This window comes from Athene noctua, chromosome 33, assembly GCF_965140245.1.
Source record: "Athene noctua chromosome 33, bAthNoc1.hap1.1, whole genome shotgun sequence".
Lineage (NCBI taxonomy): Eukaryota > Metazoa > Chordata > Aves > Strigiformes > Strigidae > Athene > Athene noctua.
Window position 1 is genome coordinate 294882 of NC_134069.1, and position 14845 is coordinate 309726.

The window sequence follows — 14845 nt, forward strand, 5'->3', positions numbered from 1 at the left end:
TAAAAAATAACAGAAATATAAAACAGAAATTTTAAAAATAACAGAAACATAAAAAAGAAATTAAAAAATAACAGAAATATAAAACAGAAATTTAAAAAAAAAATAGAACAGGATTTAAAATAAAAAGAAATAAAAAACAGAAATTAAAAACTAACAGAAATATAAAACAGAAATAAAACCCAACAAAAATGTAAAGCAGATATTTTTTAAAAAATTAAAACCCCAGAAATATAAACCAGAAATAAAAAAACCCAGAAATATAAACGAGAAATAATAAAATAATAAATTAAATAAAATAATAATAAAAAATTAAATAATAATAAAAAAACAAAAAAACCCCAAATATAAACCAGAAATAAGCAAATTAAACAAGAAATTTTTTTAAAATTAAAAAAACCTCAAGAAATATAAATCAGAAATAAAAATAATTCAGAAATGTAAACAGAAATTTAAAAAAAAAGAAAATAAAGTAAAAAAATTATAAATAAAAGAAAAATCCCAACAGAAATATAAAATAAATTAAAAAAAAATAAAACCCGCAAAAATATAAACCAGAAATTAAAAAAAGAGAAAAAACCCAGAAAGAAAATAAAACCCAGAAAGAAAAAACAGAAATAATTAAAAAAATGAAATTTTAAAAAAATCTAAAAAGGAAATTAAAAAAAAAAAAAAAGAAAAATCAAAACCCACGAAATAAAAAACCAGAAATAAATCAGAAATCAGAATAAACCCGAAATAACCCAAAGTAAACCCGAAATACGATAAAATCAGAAATATAAAGCAGAAAAATTAAAAAAAATAAATTTAAACGGGCCCTGTAGGCCGCGGCCCCCATTTTCCCGCCTTTCCCCCTCCCGCCGCCGTTGCCATGGCGCCGCTCCTCCTCCTCCTCCTCCTCCACAAAATGGCGGCGCCCAGGTCGGCCGCTCCAGCCCGCGCGTCCTTCGCGTCCTCTATGGTCCCGCCGACCTTGTCGCGGCGTCGCCCAATGGGAGCGACGGGTGGGCGGGGCTACGTTGAGAATCCACCAATCAACACGCGGAATGTGGAGAAGGGGCGGTGTTTCCCGCTGTAGCGTCTTTTCCCGGAAGAGGTTGGACCGGAAGGAGACGGAGCGGAAGGCGGGTTTACGGTGTGGGGTTTAACCAATCGGAAGCGGTTATCGGGCGGTGAGTGGCGGAGCGAGCGCGGCTGTGGCCAATGGGAGCGAAGTGGGCGGAGCTTTTCCGCAAGCCGCGCTCCGCGCTCTCCGGCCGCCGCCGCGTGAGTGGGGGGGGGGGGGGGGGCAGGATTGGAGCCCCCCAAAAAATTATTGGAGGGGGGGGGGAAGGGGGGCAGGATGGGGCCCCCCCCCCAAAAAAAATATGGGGCCGGGGGGGCAGGATGGGGCCCCCCCAAAAAATTGTGGGGCTGGGGGGGGCGAATAAAAGTCGGTTGTGGGCGTGGGGGGGGGGGATTTTGGGGGCCCCCCCCAATTTAATTTAAAAGTGGGGGTGTCTGACTTGCCCCCCCCTTTTTTTTTTTTCACAGCCCCCCCCCCCCCCCCGTCTCCCCCGGTTTTATTATGGGCAACGTCTTGGCCGCCGGGTCCCCCCCGCCCCCCCCCACGGCGCCCCCCCCTCTGTTACCGGTTCCCCCCGGGTTTGGGGGGCCCCCCCCCCGTGAGTGGATTTGGGGGGGGGGGTAGGAGGGGGGGTGGGAAGCGCCCCCCCCTCGCCGCACCCCCAAACTGAAGCCGGGGGGGACCCTCTGCCCAACCCCGGGGCCTTCGAGGAGTGTCACCGCCGCTGCAAGGGTGAGGTCTTTTTTTTTTTTTTTTTTTTTTCGGGGGGGGACACACACGGACACCCCCAAAATCAAACACACCCCCGTGGGGCCCCCCCCATCCTCTCTGTGCACCCCAAAAACCCCCCCTGGGACCCCCAATCCCCCCCCAGTGCCCCCCATCCCCATGCCCCCCCCCCATTCACTCTGTGCACCCCAAAACCCCCCCAGTGCCCCCCAGTTCCCCCCCCACTGCCCCCCAAATCCTGGTGGGGGCCCCCCACACCCCCATGCCCCCCCCCCATCCTCATCCAGCCCCCCCCCCCGTTCCCTCTGTGCACCCCAAAGTTTCTCTGGGACCCCCAGATCCCCCCCAAATCCTGATGGGGCCCCCCCTCATCCCCATGGCCCCCCCCAATCCCTTCAGTGCACCCCAAATCCCTTTGGGGACCCCCCCAGTGCCCCCCAAATCCTGATGGACCCCCCCTCATCCCCGTGGCCCCCCCCAATCCCTTTGTGCACCCCAAAACCCCCCTGGGACCCCCAATCCCCCCCCAGTGCCCCCCAAACCCCCATGGCCCCCCCCCCATTCACTCTGTGCACCCCAAAACCCCCCCAGTGCCCCCCAGTTCCCCCCCCAGTGCCCCCAAATCCTGGTGGGAGCCCCCCACACCCCCATGCCCCCCCCCATCCTCATCAGCCCCCCCCCCCCATTCCCTCTGTGCACCCCAAAGTTTCTTTGGGACCCCAGATCCCCCCCAAATCCTGATGGGGCCCCCCCCCATCCCCGTGGCCCCCCCAAATCCCCTCAGTGCACCCCAATATCCCTTTGGGGACCCCCCCAGTGCCCCCCAAATCCTGATGGGGCCCCCCCCTCATCCCCGTGGCCCCCCCCAATCCCTTCTGTGCACCCCAAAACCCCCCCAGTGCCCCCCAATCCCCCCCCAGTGCCCCCCAAATCCTGGTGGGGGCCCCCCCACATCCCCTCTGCGCACCCCAAATCCCTTCAGGAGACACCCCCCCCCCCCCCAAATATTCCTCCGCACCCCAAAACCCACATTTCTGCCCCCCCCTTTTTTTTTTATTTTTTTTTTTAATTTTTTATTTTTTTTTTTTAAATTTATTTTTTTTTTTTAAATTTGGGGGTGTCCCCCCCCCCCCCAGAACTCTTCCCGGTGCAAATGGAAGGCGTCAAGCTGACGGTGAACAAAGGGTTGAGCAACCACTTCCAGGTGAGGTTTTTTTTTTTTTTTTTTTTTTGGGGGGGGGCGGGCATGTGGTTAAAATATTGGGGTGACCCCCCTGAACCCTAAAATCCTTCTGGCCCCCCCCCCAGGTAAACCACACCGTCGCCCTCAGCACTTTGGGCGAGTCCAACTATCACTTCGGGGCCACCTACGTGGGCACCAAACAGCTCAGCCCCACCGAGGTGAGTTGGGGGGGATCGGGGGGGTCCCCTAAATTATTTTTTTTTTGAGGGGGGGGCCCCCAAAAAAAAAAAAAAATTAAAAAAATTTCAGGCTTTTCCAGTGTTGGTGGGGGATATGGACAACAGCGGGAGCCTCAACGCTCAGGTCATCCATCAGCTGACGGCGAGGCTTCGCTCCAAAGTGGCTTTTCAGGTAATTTTTGGGGTGCCCCCCCCGCGGAAAAAATGAGTTTAGAATGAGGGATTTCGGTAAAAAAGGAGGGGTGAAAAAAAAAACAAAAAAAAGAGAAAATTAAAAAAAGAAAAAGGAAAGAAAGGGGGTTGGTTTGGGAAAGGGAGGAGGAAGGGGGAAGAGGGATTGGTGCCCCCCCCCCTAAAAAAAGGGGTGAAAAAGGGGGAAATTGGTAAAAAAAGGGGAAATTGGTGAAAAAAGGGGGAAATTGGTGAAAAAAGGGGGAAATTGGTGAAAAAAGGGGGAATAGGGCAAAGGAAAAAAAAAAATAAAAGGGGGTTGGTTTGGGAAAGGGGGAAGAGGGATTGGGGCCCCCCCCCTAAAAAAAGGGGTGAAAAAGGGGGAAATTGGTGAAAAAAGAGGGAAATTGGTGAAAAAAGGGGGAAATTGGTAAAAAAAGGGGGAAATTGGTAAAAAAAGGGGGATAGGGCAAAGGAAAAAAAAAAAATAAAAGGGGGGTTGGTTTGGGAAAGGGGGAAGAGGGATTGGGCCCCCCCCCTAAAAAAAGGGGTGAAAAATGGGGAAATTGGTGAAAAAAGGGGGAAATTGGTGAAAAAAGGGGGAAATTGGTGAAAAAAGGGGGAAATTGGTGAAAAAAGGGGGAATAGGGCAAAGGAAAAAAAATAAATAAAAGGGGGTTGGTTTGGGAAAGGGGAAGAGGGATTGGGCCCCCCCCTAAAAAAAGGGGTGAAAAAGGGGGAAATTGGTGAAAAAAGGGGGAAATTGGTGAAAAAAGGGGGAAATTGGTGAAAAAAGGGGGAAATACACCAAAAAAGGGTTTAAAAATGAGGGGTTTGGGGGCTGCAAAAATTGGGGGGGAAGTGTTAAAAATGAGGGATTTTGTTTAAAAAACTGGAGGGGGGGGGCGTAAAAAGGGGGTGAAAAATGGGAAACCCCCCCAAAAAAAGGGGGAGCCCTTAAAAAATGGGCGATTGTGCAAAAAAATGGGATTTAAAAAAAAAAAAAATTCAGAAAAAAAGGGAAATACGGTAAAAAAAGGGAGTTGAAAAAACGGGGGGGGACCCCCAAAAAAAGGGGAGACCCCCCCCAAAAAAAATTTGGGGATAAAAAATAACAGGGAACCCCGAAAAAAAGGGATCCCTTAAAAATGGGTGATTTTCAGAAAAAAAGGGATTAAAAAAAATAATAATAAAAAAAAGAGGATTTAAAAAAAAAAAGGGAAAAATGGGGAAATTTAAAAGAGAAAAAAAAAAGGGGGGACCCTAAAAAAAAGGGGGGACCCCCCGAAATAGGGAGATTAAAAAAAAAGGGGGAGATTCCCTAAAAAATGGGCAATTTTCAAAAAAAAAGGGATTAAAAAAATATTAAAAAAAGAGGACTTAAAGAAAAAAAATGGGAAAAAATAAAAAAGGGGAAAATGGGGAAATTTAAAAGAAAAAAAAAAAGGGGGGGACCCTAAAAAAAAAGGGGGGGACCCCCCTGAAATAGGGAGATTAAAAAAAAAGAGATTTCTTAAAAAATGGGTGATTCTGCAAAAAAAAAGGGATTTAAAAAAACACACAAAAAAGTAAAAAAAAGGGAAAAATGGGGAAAATTTAAAAAAAAAAAAAGGGGGGGGACCCTAAAAAAAGGGGGGGACCCCCCTGAAATAGGGAGATTAAAAAAAAAAGGGGGAGATTCCTTAAAAAACGGGCGATTCTGCAAAAAAAAAAGGGATTTAAAAAACAAAAAAAAAAAAAGTAAAAAAAAGGGAAAAATGGGGAAAATTAAAAAAAAAAGAAAAAGGGGGGGACCCCCCCAAAATAGGGAGATTAAAAAAAAAAGGGGGAGATTCCTTAAAAAACGGGGCGATTCTGCAAAAAAAAGGGATTTAAAAAACCACAAAAAAAAAGTAAAAAAAAGGGAAAAATGGGGAAAATTAAAAAAAAAAAAAAAAAAAAGGGGGGACACCCCCAAAACTGGGGGATTTAAAAAAAAAAAATTTGTAAAAAGGGCCGGTTTAGGGGGATCCCTAAAAAAAAAAAAAATAAAAAATTGGGGGGGGTTTTGGGTTAAAAACCTGAAGGGGGGGACCCCAAAATCGTTGTTTTTCACCCCAATTTTTTTTGCCCCCCCCCGCGCAGACGCAACAGGCGAAGTTTGTGAACTGGCAGGTGGACGGGGAGTACCGGGGGGGGGATTTCACGGCCGCCGTCACCCTGGGGAACCCCGATATCCTGGTGGGGTCAGGTGAGCACCCCCAAAAAAAAAAAAAAAAAATAGGGGGGGCCCCCCCCAAAAAAAAAAAAAAAAAAAAATTGGGGGAAAAAAAAGGGGAAATTGGGAAAGAAAAAATAAAAAAATTGAGGGGTGAGGGTGAGGGGAAACATGAAATTTATTTTTATTTGGGGGGGGGGGGGGGAGCACCCTGGAATTTTGGGGGGGGTCAAGGGAACCCTGAAATGGGGGAAAAACACAAAATGGGGGAAAAAAGGGAAATTTTGGGGTTTGGGCACCCCCATATTTTTGAGGTAAAAAAGCTCAAAATGGGGAAAAAAAAAACAAAAATGGGTTAAAAAAAAATAAAAATTTGGGGGTGTTTGTGGATTGGATACGCCAAATTTTTTTTGGGGGGGGCAAGGGAACCCCAAAATGGGGAAAAAAAATGAAAAATGGGTTAAAAAATAAAAATTTGGGGGTGTCTGTGGATTGGAAACCCCAATTTTTTTGGGGGGCAAGGGAACCCCAAAATGGGGAAAAAAAATGAAAAATGGGTTAAAAAATAAAAATTTGGGGGTGTCTGTGGATTGGACACCCCAAATTTTTTTGGGGGGGGCAAGGGAACCCCAAAATGGGGAAAAAAAAAAGAAAAATGGGTTAAAAAATAAAAATTTGGGGGTGTCTGTGGATTGGAAACCCCAAATTTTTTTGGGGGGGGGCAAAGGAACCCCAAAATGGGGAAAAAAAATGAAAAATGGGTTAAAAAATAAAAATTTGGGGGTGTCTGTGGATTGGACACCCCAAATTTTTTTTGGGGGGGGGGCAAGGGAACCCCAAAATGGGGAAAAAAAATCTCAAATTTTGGGGGGAAAACACTAAATTTTGGGGAGTTTGCTGCCCTGGGCCTGTCAATATTTTTGGGGGGGGGTCATGTGAACCCCAAAATGGGGAAAAAAAAACCAAAATGGGGGAAAAAAAAAAAAATTTTGGGGGGGGGGTCGGTGGTTTGGGCCCCCCAATATTTTTGTGGGGGGCTCCAAGGAACCTTAAAATGTGTAAAAAAATCCCCAAATGGGGGAAAAAAAGATAAATTTGGGGTGTTTGTGGCTTGGACACCCCGATATTTTTTGAGGGGGGGGCTCAAGTGAACCCCCTAAAATGAGGAGAAAAACCTCAAAATGGAGAAAAAAAATAGAAATTTTGGGGTGGGGGGGGTCCACGGCTTGAGCCCCCCAGTTCTTTGTGTTAAAGCGTCTAAACGTGGTCAAAACGGGGGAAAAAAAAAAAAGTTTAAATTTTTTTAAATTATTCCTTTTTTGGAGGTGGGGGGGGGGTCTCCCCTAAAATTTTGCTGATTATTTTTGGGTTCATTTTCAGGGATTTTGGTGGCTCATTATCTCCAGAGCGTCACCCCCAGTTTAGCTTTGGGGGGGGAACTGGTTTATCATCGACGTCCCGGTGAGGAAGGAACCGTCGTCTCCCTCGCCGGTCGCTATACAGGTAACACCCCCCAATTTTTTAAAAAAAAACCAATTTTGGGGTGCCCCCCCCCCCCTCCGGTTAAAAATAATGATTAAAAAATTTTAAAAAAACCCCAAATTCCCTCATTTTTAACGTCGTAGCCCCCAACTGGATCGGGACGCTGACGGTGGGTCAGGCGGGGGCTCACGCGACTTATTATCATCGGGCTAACGAGCAGGTGAGGAAAATGGGGTACGGGGGGGTCCCCCGATGTTTTTTTGGGGGTAAATGATGGATTTTTGGGTGTCCCCCCCCCCCAAAAAAAAGTTGCAGGTCGGGGTGGAGTTCGAGGCCAGCACCCGCCTGCAGGACACGAGCGTCGCCTTCGGGTACCAGCTGGAGCTGCCCAAGGGGAATCTGCTGTTTCGGGGTACGGGGGGGCCCCCAAAATATCGGGGGGGGGTAAAAAAAAATTTGGGGGGGTTAAGCTAGCAATTTTGGGGGTTTTGAGAGAAATTTTGGGGGTGGTGAAGGGATGGCCGGGGGTTAAAAAAGGAAGAAGATGGGAGGAGGGGTGGGGAAGGGGCACCCCCCCCCCAAAAAAAAAAATTAAAAAAAATATAAAAAATGGAATTAAAAAAAAAATTAAAAAATTTTGAAAATTGGAAAAATAAAAATATAAAAAATTAAAAAAAAATTAAAAATTTAAAAAATTAAAAAATAATTTAAAAAAATTTAAAAATTGAAAAAAATTAAAAAATAAAGAAATAAAAAATTTTTTAAAAAATTAAAAAAATATATAAATTAAAAAAATTCAAAAATAATTTAAAAAATTTAAAAAAATTTAAAAAATAAAAAAATAAAAAATATTAAAAAAAATTTGAAAAAATTTAAAAAAATTAAAAAATAAAAAATATAAAAATAAAAAGTAAAAAAATTTTAAAAATTTAAAAAATTAGAAAATAATTTTAAAAAATTTTAAAAATTGAAAAAAATTAAAAAGTAAAAAACAAACAAATTTAAAAAAATTTTTAAAAAATAAAAAATTAAAAAAAAAAAATTAAAAATTTAAAAAATTAAAAAATAATTTTAAAAAATTTTAAAAATTGAAAAAGTTAAAAAATAAAAAATATTAAAAAATTTAAAAAGTTTTTTTAAAAAATAAAAACTTTTTTTAAAAAACTTTTAAAAATTTAAAAAATTAAAAAATTAAAAATGGAAAAAAATTTTTAAAAAATATAAAAAAGTAAAAAAATTTTAAAAAATTTTAAAAATTTTAAAAAATAAAAAAATTAAAAAATATTAAAAAAATTTAAAAACTTGAAAAAAATTAAAGAATAATAAAAAATAAAAAAATTAAATTAAATTTAAAAATAAAAAAATTAAAAAAATAAATTTAAAAAAATTAAAAAAAAAAAAGGGGGTGGGGGGTGTGGGAATTTTTTGGGGGGGTTAAAGATGGTGGGGGGGTAAAGTGTGTGTGGGGGGTAAAAGTGGGGAGGGAGCCCCCTGGAAGGGGGGGGGGCGAAAATATGGGGGGGAAGGGTGGAAATTGGGGAGGGGGGAGGTGTGTCCCCAGTGCCCCCCCAGTGCCCCCCAGTGTGCCCCAGTGCCCCCCAGTCCCCCCAATGCCCCCCAATGCCCCCCAGTGCCCCCAGTGCCCCCAATGCCCCCCAGTGCCCCCAGTGCCCCCCAGTGTCCCCAGTGTCCCCCAGTGCCCCCCAGTGCCCCCCCAGTGCCCCCAGTGCCCCCCCAATGCCCCCCAGTGCCCCCAGTGCCCCCCAATGCCCCCCAGTGCCCCCCCAGTGCCCCCAGTGCCCCCCCAATGCCCCCCAGTGCCCCCCCAATGCCCCCAGTGCCCCCCCAGTGCCCCCCCAGTGCCCCCCAGTGCCCCCCAGTGCCCCCCCAATGCCCCCCAGTGCCCCCCAGTGCGCCCCCAGTGCCCCCCAGTGCCCCCCCAGTGTTCCCAGTGCCCCCCCAGTGCCCTCCCAATGCCCCCAGTGTCCCCCCAGTGCCCCCCCAGTGCCCCCCAGTGTCCCCAGTGTCCCCGTCCCTGTCCCCAGGCTCCCTGGACAGCTCCTGGCAGGTGGGGGCGGTGCTGGAGAAGAAGCTCCTCCCCCTGCCGCTGACGCTGGCGCTCGGAGCCTTCCTCAACCACCGCCGGGACAAGTTCCACTGCGGCTTCGGCCTCACCATCGGCTGAGCCTCCTCCTCCTCGGCACCGGCCTCCTCCTCCTCCCGGCCTTCAGCCTCGGCCTCGCCATCGCCTGAGCCGCCGCCTCCTCCTCCTCCTCATCGTCGTCCTCCTCCTCCTCATCGTCATCGTCGTCATCGTCCTCCTCCTCCTCATCGTCATCAGCCTCCTCGTCATCGTCATCAGCCTCCTCCTCCCAGCCTTCAGCCTCGGCCTCGCCATCGCCTGAGCCGCTGCCTCCTCCTCCTCCTCGTCCTCCTCCTCATCATCATCGTCGTCATCGTCCTCCTCCTCCTCATCATCATCAGCCTCCTCCTCCCAGCCTTCAGCCTCGGCCTCGCCATCGCCTGAGCCGCTGCCTCCTCCTCGTCATCATCCTCCTCCTCCTCGTCATCGTCCTCCTCCTCATCGTCATCGTTATCCTCCTCCTCGTCATCATCCTCCTCCTCCTCATCATCATCATTCTCCTCATCGTCATTGGCATCCTCCTCCTCCTCACCTTCAGCCTCCTCCTCCTCGTCGTCATCATTGTCATCATCCTCATCGTCATCGGCCTCCTCCTCCTCCCAGCCTTCAGCCTCGGCCTCGCCATCGCCTGAGCCGCTGCCTCCTCCTCATCATCATCATCGTTGTCATCATCATCGTCCTCCTCCTCCTCATCGTCATCGGCATCCTCCTCCTCCTCACCTTCAGCCTCCTCCTTCTCATCGTCATCATCATCATCATCCTCAGCCTCCTCCTCCCGGCCTTCAGCCTCGGCCTCGCCATCACCTGAGCCGCTGCCTCCTCCTCATCATCATCGTCGTCGTTGTCATCATCATCGTTCTCCTCCTCCTCATCGTCATCGTCATCCTCCTCATCGTCATCATCATCATCGTCATCATCAGCCTCCTCCTCCTGACCTTCAGCCTCGGTGTCGCCGTTGGCCGAGCCTCCTCCTCATCATCATCATCGTCACCATCATCGTCCTCCTCCTCCTGACTTTCAGCCTCGGCCTCGCCATTGGCTGAGCCTCCTCCTCATCATCGTCCTCGTCCTCACCTTCAGCCTCGGTGTCGCCATCGGCTGAGCCTCCTCCTCCTCCTCATCGTCATCATCAGCCTCGGCCTCACCATCAGCTGAGCTTCCTCATCGTCATCATCCTCCTCCTCATCTTCAGCCTCCTCCTCTTCCTCCTCCTCAGCTTCCTCCTCACCTTCAGCCTCAGCCTCTTCCTCCTCATCTTCAGCCTCGGCATCGCCATTGGCTGAGCCTCCTCATCGTCCTCGTCACCATCATCCTTGGCCACGCCTTCAGCCTCAGCCTCCTCCTCTTCCTCCTCCTCACCTTCAGCCTCGGCCTCACCATTGGCTGAGCCTCCTCCTCCTCATCATCCTCCTCATCTTCAGCCTCAGCCTCCTCCTCCTCCTCAGTTTCAGCCTCACCGTTGGCTGAACCTCCTCATCCTCTTCCTCCTCTTCAGCCTCAGCCTCACCATTGGCTGAACCTCCTCATCTTCCTCCTCCTCCTCCTCCCCTTCACCTTCGGCCTCACCATCAGCTGACACCTCCCCCTCACCTTCAGCCTCACCACTGAGCCTCCTCCTCTTCCTCCTCCCACCATCCCTCCTCACCTTCATCACCCTCACCTCTGTCCTCCTCCTCCTCACCTTCCTCCTCAGCGTCCTCATCTTCATCCTCCTCCTCACCTTTCCTCCCCAACCTTCATCATCTTCCCTCCCTCCTCCTCTTCCTCCCCCCTCCTTGGCCTCCATCTTCTTGCCTTCCTCCTCCTCTTCTTCCTCATCACCTCCGTCCTCCTCCTCCCCCTCATCTTCCTCCTCCTCGTCTTCTTCCCCCTCATCTTCCTCCCCCTCGTCTTCCTCCTCCTCGTCTTCCTCCTCCTCATCTTCCTCCCCCTCATTTTCCTCCCCCTCATCTTCCTCCCCCTCATCTTCCTCCGCCTCATCTTCCTCCCCCTCGTCTTCCTCCTCCTCGTCTTCCTCCCCCTCATCTTCCTCCCCCTCATCTTCCTCTGCCTCATCTTCCTCCCCTCGTCTTCCTCCTCCTCGTCTTCCCCCTCATCTTCCTCCCCCTCATCTTCCTCCTCCTCATCCTCCCCCCTCCACCCCACAGCTGCCGGCAGCCATTATCCCCCCGCAACATGGCGAGGGGCCCCCCCAAAACCCACTTTAGGGGGTGTCCCCCTCCCTCCATTCAACTCACACACCCCCCCAGCAAAAGGGGGGGGCCCCCCCTCAATTCCAGGGCCCCCCTCAATTCCAGGGGCCCCCCCCAAATTCCAGGGGCCCCCCCAATTCTTCTTGCCCCCCCCTCACACCCCCCCCCCCCCCGGGGAGGACACCTCAGAGACTGGCTCAATTTTGGGGTGCGGGGGGGGGCCCCCAAATGTACCACGGAGCTCTGACAACCCCCCCAAGATTTGGGGGGGGGGGGGACGACACCCCCCCAGATTTTGGGGGGGGGGCAGCCCCCCAACATCGTGGCACGGGGCCTGAAACGTCCTAATAAAGGAATTGGCCTCGTTTTTGGGTTTTTTTTTTTTTTTTTGGGGGGGGACACACACACACACACATGCACACCCCCCCAAAATTTAGGGACACCCCCCCCCCCCCAAGCATGTGGCACCCCAAAAAAAATAGAGGGGGGGGGTGTGCAGGAGGGATAGGGGTGACCCTGATATTTTGGGGGGGGGGGGGAACCCAAATTATTTTGGGGGGGGGGGAGGATTTTTTCGGGGGGGGGCTCTGGTGTTGGCAGAGGGGAGCCAGGAGGGGGCTGCACCCCAAAAACACCCCGGGGGGCCCCCCAGGATTTTTTTTGGGGGGGGGGGGGGCATGTCAGGAAAGTTTGAGTCCCCCCCAAAATGGAGTTGGGGGGGGGGGGGGGAGCCCTGTTGGGGTTCGGGGGGGGGCGAGTGGGGTTCAGCCTTAATTTAGGGGTTCACCCCCCCCCCCCCCGAAGCTGATTTTGGGGGGGGTCTCGGCATTATTTAGGGGTTCACCCCCCCTTCCAAGCCGATTTGGGGGCTCCCCCCCCCCCCGAAGCTTTGGGGGAGGTTCAGCACCATTTTAGGGGTGTCCCCCCTGTATTTCGGGGTTCAAACCCATTTTGGGGGGGTTCTCCCGCTCCCTCCCCCATTTTGGGGTCCCCCCCCCTGATTTTGGGGTTCACCCCCCCCAATTTTACGAGTTCACCCTCTCAAAGTCTTGGGGGGGGGGGGGGGGAGGTTCAGCGCCATTTTAGGGGTGTCCCCCCCGTATTTCGGGGTTCAAACTCATTTTGGGGGGGTTCTCCCGCTCCCTCCCGCATTTTGGGGGTCCCCCCACCCTAATTTTGGGGTTCACCCCCCCCCATTTTTAGGGCTTCACCTCCAATTTAGTTCATTCCCCCCCCGAAGCTTTGGGGGGGGCTCAGCGCCATTTTAGGGGTGTCCCCCCTGTATTTCGGGGTTCAAACCCATTTTGGGGGGGTTCCCCTGCTCCCTCCCCCATTTTTGGGGTCCCCCCCCCTGATTTTGGGGTTCACCCCCCCCCAATTTTACGAGTTCACCCTCTCGAAGTCTTGGGGGGGGGGGGGGGGAGGTCCAGCGCCATTTTAGGGGTGTCCCCCCCGTATTTCGGGGTTCAAACTCATTTTGGGGGGGTTCTCCCGCTCCCTCCCCCATTTTGGGGGTCCCCCCACCCTAATTTTGGGGTTCACCCCCCCCCATTTTTAGGGCTTCACCTCCAATTTAGTTCATTCCCCCCCCGAAGCTTTGGGGGGGGCTCAGCGCCATTTTACGGGTGTCCCCCCTGTATTTCGGGGTTCAAACCCATTTTGGGGGGGTTCCCCTGCTCCCTCCCCCATTTTGGGGGTCCCCCCCCCTGATTTTGGGGTTCACCCCCCCCCAATTTTACGAGTTCACCCTCTCAAAAGTCTTGGGGGGGGGGGGGGGAGGTTCAGCGCCATTTTAGGGGTGTCCCCCTGTATTTTGGGTTCAAACTCATTTTGGGGGGGTTCCCCTGCTCCCTCCCCCATTTTGGGGGTCCCCCACCCTAATTTTGGGGTTCACCCCCCCATTTTGAAGGCTTCACCCCCCCCTCACATTCGCGGGGGGTGGGGGGGTGTCTTTTCCCTTTTCGGTCTTCGCCCCTCCCCCGTCCCACTCCAGACCCATTTTTGGGGTTTCTCACCCCAAAATTTGAACAGGGGGGGGGTCTGACCGTTGCCCCCCCCCCCCCCCCCCCCATCTTTCCTTCTATTTTCGGGGCGGCCCCACCCCCCACCTTGAACCTTGTCCCCCCCCTCCCCCGCCACGTCGAGGTGCCAAGTCCAGCCTGGGCCGTGCCCGTGGGGGGAGGGCGGGGGGGGGGCGGGGTGGGTGTGGCCAAAAAATTAAAGGGGACCCCCCCCCTCCCCCCACACCCCCCCCCTACCCCCCTCCGATATCGGGGTGCCGCTGGGGGGGTGGTTTTAGGGGTGCCCCCCCCCCCCCCCTCATTGTGCTTCATGGATGGGGGGTGGGGGGAGGGGAAGGGGGGGAGGGGGTGACCTTTGCCCCTCCCCCACCCCCCTATGGCCACGCCCATCACTCCCACACCCCCCCCCCGGGCCCCGCCTCCATCCCGGGGGGGTTTTAAGGGGCCCCCCAAAAGCGGGTGCGGAGCCGGAGGGACCCCACGAGCCCCACAGGTGTGCTGGGGGGGGGGGGGGGGAGGGGATTTGGGGACATTTTGGGGACACGGGGAGGGGTGGGGGTGGGGGAGGTGAGGGGACAAGTTTGGGGACGGGTTGGGGACAAGGGCGGCGATTTGGGGGAAAAAAGGGGCGGATTTGGGACGATTTGGGGACAACTTGGGGACAATTGGGACAATTTGGGGACAAGGGGGTGATTTGGGGACAATTGGGGCAATTTGGGGACATTTTGGGGACAATTTGGGGACAAGGGGGTGATTTGGGGACAATTGGGGCAATTTGGGGACATTTTGGGGACAATTTGGGGACAAGGGGGGCGATTTGGGGACAATTGGGGCAATTTGGGGACAAGGGGACACGTTTCGGGGGAAAAAGGGGCGGATTTGGGACGATTTGGGGACAATTTGGGGACAAGGGGGGCGATTTGGGGACAATTGGGGCGATTTGGGGACAATTTGGGGACAAGGGGAGTGATTTGGGGACAATTGGGGCAATTTGGGGACAAGGGGGCGATTTGGGGACAATTGGGGCGATTTGGGGACAATTTGGGGACAAGGGGAGTGATTTGGGGATAATTGGGGCAGTTTGGGGACAAGGGGGGCGATTTGGGGACAATTTGGGGACAAGGGGAGTGATTTGGGTACAATTGGGGCAATTTGGGGACAAGGGGGCGATTGGGGACAATTGGGGCGATTTGGGGACAATTTGGGGACAAGGGGAGTGATTTGGGGATAATTGGGGCAGTTTGGGGACAAGGGACACGTTTCGGGGGAAAATGGGGCAGTTTTGGGACGATTTGGGGACAATTTGGGGACAAGGGGGTAACTTGGGGACAATTGGGGCGATTTGGGGACAAGGGGAGTGATTTGGGGACAATTGGGGCAATTTGGGGACAATTTGGGGATAAGGGCGGCGATTTGGGGACAAGG

General features: G+C 51.2%; 1 protein-coding gene across 1 annotated transcript; it reads left to right on the top strand.

Annotated features, from left to right (window-relative positions):
- The first annotated feature begins 1564 nt into the window (after window positions 1–1564).
- TOMM40 (translocase of outer mitochondrial membrane 40) lies at window positions 1565–11766 on the top strand. The gene is made up of 10 exons (XM_074930368.1): window positions 1565–1665; window positions 1704–1795; window positions 2929–2996; window positions 3101–3193; window positions 3285–3386; window positions 5510–5615; window positions 6963–7085; window positions 7208–7284; window positions 7374–7476; window positions 9110–11766. The coding sequence occupies exons 1-10, from the start codon at window positions 1565–1567 to the stop codon at window positions 9247–9249; spliced, it is 1005 nt and encodes a 334-aa protein (XP_074786469.1). The 3' UTR covers window positions 9250–11766.
- The last annotated feature ends 3079 nt before the right edge of the window (window positions 11767–14845 follow it).

Bases quoted from the DNA above. Each gene is read 5' to 3' on its own strand.
- TOMM40 (XM_074930368.1), top strand. From the start codon at position 1,565: ATGGGCAACGTCTTGGCCGCCGGGTCCCCCCCGCCCCCCCCCACGGCG. The intron at 2,997-3,100 runs GTGAGGTTTTTT...CCCCCCCCCCAG, and splicing joins GGTTGAGCAACCACTTCCAG to GTAAACCACACCGTCGCCCT. The intron at 3,194-3,284 runs GTGAGTTGGGGG...AAAAAATTTCAG, and splicing joins AACAGCTCAGCCCCACCGAG to GCTTTTCCAGTGTTGGTGGG.